Consider the following 12,635-nt stretch of genomic DNA (forward strand, 5'->3'; position numbering starts at 1 on the left):
TATATTGATTCTGCCGAAAAATAAAAACATCCTAAACAACACTTAGTTACTATGCTGGTCTACTATCCTGGTGTTCAGCTGTGTAAACTAAGTTTAAAAAATGTCCATATTTACTTTAACACCTGCAGCCAGTTCCGCTTTTAAGCAGTGCGTAAACAAGTGCGCAAAAAGTAACATGCTTACACTAAAAATGTTTACAAGCACGTTTAAACGCGTCCTTTCTAAATTTAGCAAAGGTAAAGGAGTCGCACACTGACCTGTTGCGGCTTTCTGGGTCTGCCGGGTCCCCTCTTCTTTGGCTCAGCCAGCGCAGGCTCGGGCTGCTCCTGCGATCCTGAAGCCTCGCCGGCGGCTTCCTCTCCGCGCGCGCTCATCCTGTGTGTGTGTGAATGAGATCCAAACAGAGTCTCGCGCACCTTCAGTTCCCGCAGCACGAGCTCTCGGCCGATCGGTCAGTCAGTCGGTCAGTGTCCCGCGCTCAGCAAAACAAAGCGTTCAAACCCGGTGCGCTCATGCAAAATATAAATTAAAGCGCGTTGTGTGTTTGTGAGAAGCACGTGCTGCGTCTTGGTTTGGAGAATTTGGCTCACAACACACACACACAGAGGGGAAAGTCTCCTGTGTAGAATTAAGTGGGGGTGGCTTTAGGAATAAAATAAGCCCGGTGATCGATTGCAATTTGAACGAGACATTCGCAGTGTGACAGTGCACGGACTGATCTCCACGCTACTGCGGATTCAAGAAATTGCGGGGAAAGACTTTACGCGGATTGGTTTGAGTAAAACAAAAAATGGGGGCATTTTAAATGCATCCCTGCTTCCCACACGGAAATAAGTCCACAGACTGGGGATAAGGATGAGGTATATACATTTAAAAAAAAAAAAAAACGAGAGAGAGAGAGAGAGAGAGAGGCGAAAATCACTTTTCCCGTGGGTGGATAACACGAGGAAGGAGGGGGCACGAGAGGCGCAAAAAGAGAGAGAGAGAAAAGAATTGGACAACTGCCAGAGAAAACATGAGAAATACTAAGAGGAGAGACCACATCGAGACAAACTCACGTGTCCAGCACCATTCATGTTACTGGCTTCACTCCAGCACGTTTAAAGACATAGCAGCACTGCTTCCTAGATTGTTTATTTGTTTTGTTTTGTTTTTTGTTTGATTGTTTGTTTGTTTGTTTGTTTGTTTGTTTGTTTGTTTGTTTGTTTGTTTGTTTAAAAAAATCGAAGCAATATGTAAACTTGCATGTGCTTGCGATTCTCATATCCCATACCTATTCATATAGTTTGCTTTAGATATACCTTTTAAGAGTAGCTTTACTTTTTCCGAAACAAATATTTAAGATTAAAAAAACCTATTGCCTTTGCCGCACAATGAGATCATTTCACATTTCAACACTTTTTAGTATTTTGCAATACACTTGAATTACCCTAATAGTAAAAAAAATCACACATAGAATTATTAATAAATTCACTAAGGCCACATTTTTTTAAAGGATATATATATATATATAACTTTATGGTTGAGAAATTTTCCAGCTGTATGTTTTCACTCATTAAACAAATCAATAATATAAGGGTTGGGAAAGGAGCAACAATTGTCTTTTTTTTTGTTTTTGTTTTTTTCCTAAAAAACGTTCAAATGACAGTTGCTACAAATTGCCACACAAAACAGAAACAGTATTATAGGTGCGAATATGCTTGGTTCACACCAGACACGAAGCATCGCATCAGTCAGGCTTGCGGGATGTTTTTTGCATATCTAAATTTTCTGTTCCAGTTTATTTTTTTAACTCGCACAGAATGTGCGATAGGGGAAAATTAAATGGCAAACACCTTGCACATTTTGCGTAATTTCGCCTCTATTCACACATTTGCATTAACTTTGTATGTCATCTATCCACATAAATGCTTAAATACGCATTCGACTTTGTGACTTTGTCACACTTTGTGCGTTTTCATTTATTATAGAAGAAAAATTATATAACAATTATAAAATGGTCAACACTTGATACACGTTATGTTTTCGTTCTTTTTGGGAAAAAAAACATGGCTTTCTCAATGCAATTCACAACTTTTTCCATTTAGTGTCTAATTCATATGAAATCGTACGATCTCATTCGTACAATTTAGTATGATTTGCTTATCCCCAATGATGGTTTGGTTTAGGGATGGGGTTGGGTGCCACGCCTCCTTTTAAAAATCTTACAGACTGAATTTGTGCGAATTCGTCACTAAACTGGCAAAACATGAAATAGTTACGTTTGCTTGTGAGATCAGGCTGGAAAAAATGGTTACAGATTTAAAATGGCAACACTTGTCATGTTTTTGGAAATTACTATACAGTAACTATAACAGATGGGAAATGGACAACACTTTTCATGCTGTATATCTGTGTTAATTACAAAACAAAATAGTTAATATTAAACAATTCACAACTTTTTGATTTAGTGGCTAATTTGTATGAATTTTCACAATCTCATTCATAGAGTTAAGTGCGATTTGTCAAGGCAGAGGGATAGGTTTAGGGGCGGGGTTAAAGGGCACGCCTTATTTTAAATATCTGACATTTTAGTATTTAATTCAATTAATTAAAATCAATTCAGGTTTAAGTCAAGCACTTTTCACAATAATCATCATTGGATGGGGATGGTTGAAATCATAAGATATTATATAATTTCACCATTTATTCACCAATACCAAAAATACAATTGATTTCCAGATAGATCTGGCTTTTCATATTAGGTAAATGGATTACACTAGTGGTGCTTTACAATTCTGATTCACAATAAAAAAACAACTCAAGTAGTTTGACTAATTTTAATGATTATTACTTAACAAAAAATATATTGTAGTGCCATTTTCCTTGTTAACGTTATTCAAACTATTCAAATAAAATGATGTTTGTAAATTATTTCTGAAGACCTAAATTATTATTTAATTACAGCCTAATTTCATAATTTGGCATTTCCACCAATTGTACGTCAAGTCTCACTTATTTGACTTGGCACAACTAAAATATCCTCTATTGAGTTCGCCAGACTGATCAGAAGTGCATTGTAAGAGAAAAGGAAGCAGTTGTTTTTTGTCCCTGAGGGCCGTGAGCAGCAGCGGCAGCAGCAGATCGACCTCCAGCAGCCGCGTGTGTTTGAAGTCTTCAGCCCATCGACGTGGAGTGAGATCAATTACACAAGAACAACAGTGACAAAGAAGAAAGTGCTTTACGTGGAGGGCCTTTCCCACGATCTGACCGAGCTGCTCCACAAACGCTGCCTCTCCAGATGAATACAACCGTGGCAGAGATGAGCTTTACAACCAAGAGCTGGAGGATCTTCAACTCCAAGAGCCACACAAAGCACAGCAAAAATGGAAAAAAGGAAAGGAAATTTTAAAAAAAGTGCACCAAGATATAGTGAGTGGATGTTTCCTGGGCCAACGACATGATGCTTTGTTTTGGGCTGGAAGTTATTCTGTGAAAACTGTGATATTTATTTTTTATTTATTTATATTTTTAGTTTAAAAGTGGCTAAGCGAATAGCAAAAAGGAGAAAATTACTAGAAGCTTTAAAGCAAAGATGCCCAAACTAGGGCCTACAGGCCAATGTTGGCTCATTGTAACCTTTGATTTGGCCCACCATCCCATCAGAGAAGGGACGGATGGGGAGGATTGGGATAAATGCCTTTAACAGAGATTCTAATTTCACATAACCTTCTTTGGTATCACTTTATTTTGATGGTCCAGTTGAGTATTAGTAGACTCTCTGCTTAGTATCTGTTGACACTGCTTCAGCAGACATTTAACTGACTGTAAGAAACTTTGCAAGTACATGTCAACTTGAACTAACATTAACCCTAACAGTCTACTTATAATCTAATGAGAATTAGTTGGCAGAAAGATGCAATGTAACAATTTAACAAACAGATGATCAAAATAAAGTGTGACCCCTTTCTTTTTGTTTGCTTGATTGTTTAATTAAATGTTTCAATTAATGTATCCATAAATGAATCTGATTTTCTAAAATGTAAATACACACGACGGACAGAAGACACTGCAGAAAGGCGAGGAATAACATGTTCTCCACTGAATTCTATTCTGTCATAAATTGGATTGTTTTTGTTTTTAATATAATAAGTTTGCTATAAAATGTCAAAAATAACTTTATTATTTAATATAAAGTAATGTTTTCAAGTTGTTGTTTTTTTAGATTATTATATAAATAAGATAATTACCCATGGCAACTTTAACGTAATACAGTTTGGTGTGTTTACCTTCGGCCCATCACCCTAAATCAAGTTTGCTTTTTGGCCCTTCATAAGAAAAAGTTTGGGAACCCCTGGTTTAAAGTAAGCCTGCATATTGCAAATAATAATAAATAAGATTGAAAATATTCTTTACAATGTAGCTGTGCAACAAATGTATTTAAAAACATCAATAACTGCATCTGTATCTTTATGAGTAAACAACCATTTGCAAATGGGGAAAATTAATTAAACGCCTGATTTACTGAACAGAAGGAAAAGCAAATAAAATACACAACGTGCCATTTTTGCTTAAAATACACAATTTTTAACTCAAAAACAAGAGGGGCAACCTGGCATATAGCAAATTAAAACTTCTTTAGCAAAATCTTGAAAATATTCCATAAACATTGAGGAGTTCAACAACTTTGTAAAAGAAAAGGGTAAATTATTACTATTAAGATGGGTCTTAAAATTAAATAAACAGATTGTAATTGCATATTGGATAAAAAATCATTGAAAAAATATCATGAAAAGTAAAAATTTTTAATTTTGTTCAGAATTTTGTGGGGAAAAAATAAAATAAATGAAAAATATATTTTCAGGCGGCAGGGAAGGGATAAGTTGACGGTTCATTCCACTGTAGCAACTCCTGATTAATAAAGGAACTAAGCCAAAAAGAAAAAAAATGAATAAATGAATATTTATATTTTCTTCTTTTATTTATGAGGGTACACTCTCTTTAGGGTAAATTTGTATGAATATATCAAAATTGTAATACAAAAATGTATAATAAATGTAAAAAAAATCTGAAATTCCAGTACAAATAGAAAAATCAATCAGCACTTAGGAAAAAACACTGATGTGTAACTGCAAAATACTTATTAGATTAGATACTTATTAGATAATTGTGCATTTTTTTTTTGTATCTGCTTCATTATTCAGTGCATGTCTCTAAAATGTCCACATCTGGATGCTTATTTCTGCGCCTCTTCAGGCATTGAGTGTTTTCAGAAGCGGCAGCAGAAGGAGCGCTTTCCCTGTGAAAGAGCCTGGTTAATTTGTAGTTGGTATTCAGTTCATTCATAAAAAACAGCTCTCAGACCCCCAAAGAAGGTGGAGAGGAGGAATGTGAGACACTCCCCCGCAGACACAGCGGCGTCAGCAGGGCCAGCCAATGAAACCAATACGATCAATAGACCAGCCACAAATTACTACCCAAAAAACTGCCCCGATCGATTATGGCCAGCTCCAGGCTTCTGTCAGAACATGCTCATGATGAGCTCAGTGCATGATGTGCAAAACAATTCTATACATGTGCATTTAAGTCTTTCCTTTGCAAGACTTTTTTTTTTTTTTGCATTGGGTTGATGAATGAAAAGTTGTATGTGCATATATGCATTTAAAAATCCAGACAAAAGCGTGTGCCTCATGTTTAATCACACTGCAGGTGAATGGGGAAAAAATGTGATCATATTTTGCCAGTTGACTGATTACATTAAGAATGGACTGCGACTCGAAAGTGACTACAACTAGAACCCCCTACAAAATCTGAATGGTTGGATATCATATCCAATGTTCAAAATATGGAGAGGATGACTTTTTCTTTTAAGCTACAAAGGAACAAATACCTGCAAAATTGGGAGAAATGGATTGTACCTATGCCTTTACACAGTGCAATCTGATTTCTATATGTATTTGTTGTGACCTGTAAGGAAATATGTGACCAGTCAACTGTTCATTTAAGTTCCTATGTGTTATTGTTATTTTTTTTATCTATTATTTGTATTTTTTTCCTGTTTCTTCCTTTAAAAATAGAGAAATAAAAAAAGTACAAAAAAATGCTAATATTTTTATATATGTATTACAGGTTTTCGGGTCACACGCTGCCTTAAGCTTTCATTAGTTAATGATAGTTAATGTATTTACTAACTAATGAACAATGCGTGTACAGCATTTATTATTCATAGTTTAACATTTACTAATGCATTATTAAAACACAGTCATGCTTATTAACATTAGTTAATGACCAGTTTTAGAGATGATTGGGTTGCTTTCGTAGTGTAAATGGCCTTGTGTGGTCGAATACATTTGAATAGCTAAAAATCCCTATAATAAAAAAAAATTATGGGTTTTTATGGTATTAAGTGCATTATTGATTAGATGGGTTTTTAACTTTGCCATCAATAATCTGAACTTAAGTTTGGTTTTCCTCAAATGACCTCATCATTTACTTACACTTCAATGTTTCGGGTCACACTTTACCACAAGCTTTCATTAGTTAATGATTGTTAATGTATTTACTAACATAAACTAATAATGAACTAATAAGTGTACATGCTTATTATTGTTAATTAATGTTAATGCTTATTAACATTAGTTAATGCACTGAGTTAACTAACCAGCAATGAATGACTATATTCATTAACTAATGTTAACTAACAGGAACAAATAATGTAATAAATGTGTTGCTTATTGTTTATTCATGTTAGTAAATGCATTAACATTAACAAATATAACCCTATTGTAAACTGTTACCAGTTTTCATTTTAAATATGCGAATTAATAATTGTTTGGTTAAATATGTGCCAATTTACAATCATTTCAAGTTAAAAAATGTTTAAATCTAAACATTGAATCTGGTTAGGTTTATAATTCTTGCTTAATTTTAATAAATTTGATTTAAAGTTTAATTAAAATCTAAACAATGAATCTGGTTAGGTTTATAATTCTTGCTTAATTTTAATAAATTTTATTTAAAGATTAATTAAAATCTAAACAATGAATCTGGTTAGGTTTATAATTCTTGCTTAATTTTAATAAATTTTATTTAAAGTTTAATTAAAATCTAAACAATGAATCTGGTTAGGTTTATAATTCTTGCTTAATTTTAATTAATTTTATTTAAAGTTTAATTAAAATCTAAACAATGAATTTGCAGGTTTATAATTCCTGTCTAATTTTCATTTTTTTTTTTATTTAAAGTTATTTTTTGCAAGGATATTTTGACAATCATCACTCTTCCAACAACTGCCAACAGTCAGAATTACAATCAATTTGTAGAATGAAACCACCCATAAATCAGGCAATTTATGCATGCATACAGAACTGCTTTCATATTCAAGCATCACAACTAAAATCTACAGAGACAAAGTCTGATAAAAACACTTAAAGGTGAATTTGATTTAATGTTTTCTTTTTATTATACTTAAAGCACTGGGGGAAAAAAGACTACAAAATCTCAAAACTTATAGGTGCATGAATTTAAATTGCTTTTAAGACGCAATGTGTTTTCCACTATTAAAAGCAATGGCTAAATGGCAAGAATGCAGGCCAGAAATGTGAAGGAAACTCGTAGGGTGTAAAAAAGCAGGAGCATGTGCATTTCAAAGGACATTCTTTGGGTCGGACACAGATTTCCTTTTTTTTCTCTCTCTCTTTCTCTCTCTGGGCAGATTGTGGGAGAACTCGTCCACCGCTGCACTCTAAAAAGAGTGGAGAGACCAACCACAGCCCCTCTGCCACCCTATGTCAGTTTAACCATTTCACCCCCAGAAAGACTCAAAGCGGCCCCACATATGCCACACATTCATGAAAACCACATATCAAGCGGATTTCCCTCCTCACTCCAGTCTCTGAGCTGAAGAAACTAAAGCAAAACTATTCAGTGCTCATCTGAGACATGTAGGGTTTACTGTTTTTTTTTATGTGTGAACACAGAATATTACAGAATATAAATGAATTGGTTTGGACAATTTTTACATATATAAAATATTGAATAAAAATGATGTAATTTACTGTAATCTAATTTTTTATTATTCTATATAGATGTTTTTATTAATTTATACTGTATATGCACTTTTTTAAAAAAAAACAAATACATCATTATTTATATTTATTTTTTAAACTAAACCCATATAGTCAGTTCTTCACAATTATTATAAACTGTTAGCATCACAGAGATGCTTTTGTAGTTTTTATTAATAGCTTTTATAGTAAATATTCCTGTATAATTTTAATTAACTCTTATTCTGACTTGATTGTTACTTTAGCTACTTTTCTAGCCAACTAATTCAAATAATATGTCCTTTTTGTTTATATATTTTAGGAACTGTGAATATTTATTTATTGATATCATTTTAAATGCATTTTTCGCTTGACAATAAACACGCAAAAACACAGTCATATGTGGCTGTATGTCTTTTATGCTTTTTTTAAAGAGCCCCTATTATGGGGTTTTTAAAATGAGCTTCTATGCAGTGTGTAACACAGCTCTAAGTGGATGAAAACATCCAGCTGAGGTTTAAATCTGAAAATGCATCGTGTTTAAAACTACTGTTTCTTAGGGAAATAGTTGACACAGAGTCGAATAAATTAATCGAGTTGGGTTCGGATCTTTAGATTGTCAACACGGTACATCACCAAATAGTTCCAGTTCCGGTAAAATGTAAACGCGCTTTCACTTCAGACACTAACAGTAAGCAGGGGATCACGGGACTGATCATGAAGCGAAGATGATGATTCAGCTGCGGGGGAATAAATGGTTAAAGTTAATTTTCACAACAATCCCACAGTATAGCCAAGCTATGCTATGTTTGTTCCTGACATTTCTCTGTTTTTAATACAATAACCTACGCTGCAGCGCGGGATTCGCTGACCGTTTGCTATTGAAGGAGCAGCAGAGACTATGGGACTTTGTCAGACTTTGACAGGGACTTTGTCAATAACTTTTATAGTTCAAATGGACCAGTTTCTTCTTCCTCCGAATCATAACATTTAAGTGTCATTAAAATTGTTGCCTCATTTTGTGTAGTTTGCAAAATATATGTTTAATTGTGTGTTATAAGTTGTAATGGCCCAACGCGGCTTGTAATCACATATCCATTATAGATCAGTGCTTGTACTGAATCTCTCAGGTTAAATCTGTATGGGACTGTTCACATGTCGTGTCCAAAACTATGTTAAAATCGTGACGCGTGCTTCTTCCTTTACCAATTTAAATGCATTTCTGAGCTGGCAATCCTCTCCTGTTTGTTGCTATGGCCACCATCAGCTGTTCCTTACACGCGCAGCGTGGTCAATTTTCAAAATAGTTCAACTTTTGCCACTGTGTGGATTAATACTGAATGTGTGTCGTTATTACTTGGGGTTAGGTTTAGGAGTAGAGTAATATGCTTGTGTTTAACTACATTGCTTTATTGCATTCCTGCATTGGGCTCTCACATACTTTCTGGTACTTCATACTGTAGCCGCGGTGGCCAGTTCTTTCTGTCTCGTGCTGAATGCAGTCGACAAATATCAACAGACTGGGTCATCGGTCCAATTAGTGTAGATTAGCTTTGCGCTAAGGAGGGGTTTGGGAACAAATGAATCACTGAATGATTCATGTGGGGGTCACTGGGATAATTAGTTAAAAATAAATGCATATTTAAGACAATGAAATTGTTTTTTGACCTTGCATGCATATCAGCCTGTTGTTGGACACCCCCAAAACTAAAATATGACCTTTTTTAAATGTATAATAGGGGCTCTTTAAATAACTAAACCTTTATATTAACACAATGCTTTGCATAAATAAGTACACCGCATTTTTCAAATGAATATTTTTATCCATTTCTCAGTTAATATAGCCAATAATTTTAGTGCATTTAAACAATACTGTACCATAAACAATTATATCTCATTAAAATAAGAGTTTTGTCACATCAAATGAGAGTTTGGTCAACATCTTTACCAGCAATAGAAGCATAATACATGATTTGTTTTGTTTCTCTTAATTTTTCCTTTTTTTTTTTTTTTTTTACATTTTATTTAATATTTCCCCCTAACACAGGGATGTCACACTCAATTCCTGGAGGGTCACAGCCCTGCACAGTTTAGCAAAAACCCTAATTTAACACACCTGATCAAATTGAGTCATTCAGGCTTGTTTGAAACCTACAGGTAAGTGTGTTGGAGCAGGGTTGGAACTAAACTATGCAGGGCTGCGGCCCTCCAGGAATTGAGTGTGACATCCCTGCCTTAACATATTAATTTGAGTGTACTCGACTTACCTCTGGACTGTGATCTTAATTTTCTTTGTTAAACTAGTTCTAGTTTGGGCAGCTTTGGTACTGACTAATATAGTGTTCATGCTCTAATATATTATTTTAAAGCATCTTATTACTTTGTTAAAAGTTATAAGTTACTAGTTAATTAGCTAACGTTATCAGTAACTAAGAAATTTATGGTAACTAATAACCTTAATTTTTCCAAATTTGCTTTTGTAAAGCTTCTTTGAAACAATAATTATACAAATAAACTTGAATTGAATTGAATTATTAGAAATATGAATTTAAACGAGCTCTTTGAGGAGCGTTATTATGCTCTATGATGTCTATACATAATATTTCTTACTTTATTTTATTTACACACAAAGAGTACTTAACATCTAACACAATCATCTACTAATCAGACAGCCAAACCTCCTGTTTGCTCACTCAGAAGTGTACTATCTAGGGTCAGTCACCCTGTGGAAGGGGTTAAAGGGTGACGAGGGGCCATAAAGACAAATGATGATCTTGCTCTGTCTCTTTGAAAGTGACACAGACGTCTGGTCATATCCAGGCCACCCTGAGAGACACACACACAAAAAAAACCTGAAGCCGAGTCCCCTGTGAACGGCAAGGTCCGCTGCTCTATTCATAGACCCGCTCTCAGATTCCTAATGCAGTCAGATGGAGGAGGGAAGAGTGTATATGGAAATGGACCTCTGTGAACTCAAGCTCTGGTTTGGGAAACAGGTACATTGAGGGCTCACTGGGTGAACAGAAGCTGTTGATCCAGGACAACACTTGTGTGTCAGTAGGACAACAACATCATCTGCGAGAAGCAATGTATAAATGCAAACAAGTCTGTGTTAGACTAGATTTTTCCCCCCAAGCATCACAGAGGAGAAAGACTGTCCTATAGCTGGTTTGTCGAGCTGTGTGGAGCATGGTTTTCCAAATAAGCATATGTTGCTTTTGAGAAGGTGTCCGGTGCATATTGAAAACCAACAACAATCAAGCAAGCATGATTATTTGGTGTCATGGCTTTGCAATCAAAAAATGTGAAGTCAGAAAACAGATTCTAACATAACCAAAGGGTAGTAAGCACACAATGAAAAGTAAGCATATGTTGCTTATGAGAAAGTGTCTGGTGCATATGGAGAGGAAACGATTGTGTCTCCTACATTAAGCCTGCATTAAGCACACAAAGAATTGCACTATAGACCTTTTTCTTGGCAGCTGCATGGAGGGCGTCATAACGACCAGCATCTTCCGGTAAAATGTTTAAAACTTCCGTTTACAGTGTTTACAATAGGTAATTTGCGCTCCGAAAATGCATCTCAGTAGCTTTTTGAGTGGATTTCCGAGTGTTGACACACAACTTTGAAAAATGCATGTTAAAGCTGTTATAATCTGTCAGATTTGGTTCAAGCGCAAAAGAAAAACCTTCTGTGGGTGTGTATGTTTCCACGGCCTGTCAGCTGTTAGCTCAGCGGCTCTTCAACACACACACATGCAATACTTCACTGCTTTATAGAGTTAACCAGATTACTGGCATGAAACAGGTTTGTAAGTCATGCAATTGATAAAAATGACCAATAAAAGTCTGTTACTGAAACTCTGCTGGCTGATTTGCAAGTTCATTCAAATCGCGAGCCGTTTATGTTTCATTTAGTGTGTAGTATTTACCAGGGTTTGTGTTTTTCTGTCATTTCAAAATCTCACTTTATTTTCACTTTGTCACAGTTATAAATCAAGCTGATTTCCCTCAAAAAAATCTGAACTTAAGTTTGGTTTTAGTTTCCAGAATAAACGTATTCAATTCAAATGCCTTTGTATAGTGCTTTTTACAATAATTGTTGTTACAAAGCAGCTTTACAAAAGGTGCACATTACTGCACTACAAGGAAATTAGGTTAAAGTTACAATCAAATATAAGTTATTATATATAAACATAGCTAACTTGCAGTTTTATAGCATGTAGGTGATGTTTATGTGTTTAATGAAGTGTAATTGTGTAATAGTGTATGTGTTGTCATTGAATTCTTCAATGACGAGTCCCCCTTTTTGATGCAACCAGTCTAAAAGTAATAGGTCATTATTAAATTAATATTACCTCATCATTTACTCACACACAAATGATTCTCTTTTCTTTCTTCAGTTTAAAACAAAAGAAGAAACTCTAAAGAATGTTTGACATCCGTAGTATAAAAATATATATATTATAGAAGTTTTTCAATTATTCCTCACTTATCTTCCATCGGGTTCAACAGAAAAAAGAAACTCAAGCAGGATTGGAACAAGTGAAAGATGAGTAAATAATGGCAGAATTTAAGTGAACTATATCTTCAGATAATATTTTAACAAAG

The 12,635-nt window shown here is 34.6% G+C and overlaps 2 protein-coding genes across 13 annotated transcripts in view; both read right to left on the minus strand.

Annotated features, from left to right (window-relative positions):
- Window positions 1-845, minus strand: part of hmga2 (high mobility group AT-hook 2) — a 44,787-nt gene extending 43,942 nt beyond the window's left edge. The window contains exon 1 of one of the 2 annotated variants that reach the window (XM_087246094.2): window positions 258-845. In XM_087246094.2, the coding sequence (XP_087102220.1) occupies window positions 258-374 (117 nt within the window). In that variant the 5' untranslated portion in view covers window positions 375-845. The remainder of the gene's footprint in view (window positions 1-257) is intronic. The other variant, NM_212680.2, reaches the window with a different exon arrangement.
- The window catches only part of msrb3 (methionine sulfoxide reductase B3), a 113,416-nt gene that overhangs the window by 60,309 nt on the left and 40,472 nt on the right, over window positions 1-12,635 (minus strand). The window contains exon 12 of one of the 11 annotated variants that reach the window (XR_015481911.1): window positions 10,052-11,099. The exons of the other annotated variants lie outside the window; for them this stretch is intronic. The gene's annotated coding sequence lies outside the window, so the exon portion shown is untranslated. Of the gene's footprint in view, window positions 1-10,051; window positions 11,100-12,635 lie in introns of those variants that run through there. 11 annotated transcript variants of the gene reach the window in all.

Source organism: Danio rerio, chromosome 4, assembly GCF_052040795.2.
Source record: "Danio rerio strain M-AB ecotype USA chromosome 4, GRCz13ab, whole genome shotgun sequence".
Taxonomy (NCBI): Eukaryota; Metazoa; Chordata; class Actinopteri; order Cypriniformes; family Danionidae; genus Danio; species Danio rerio.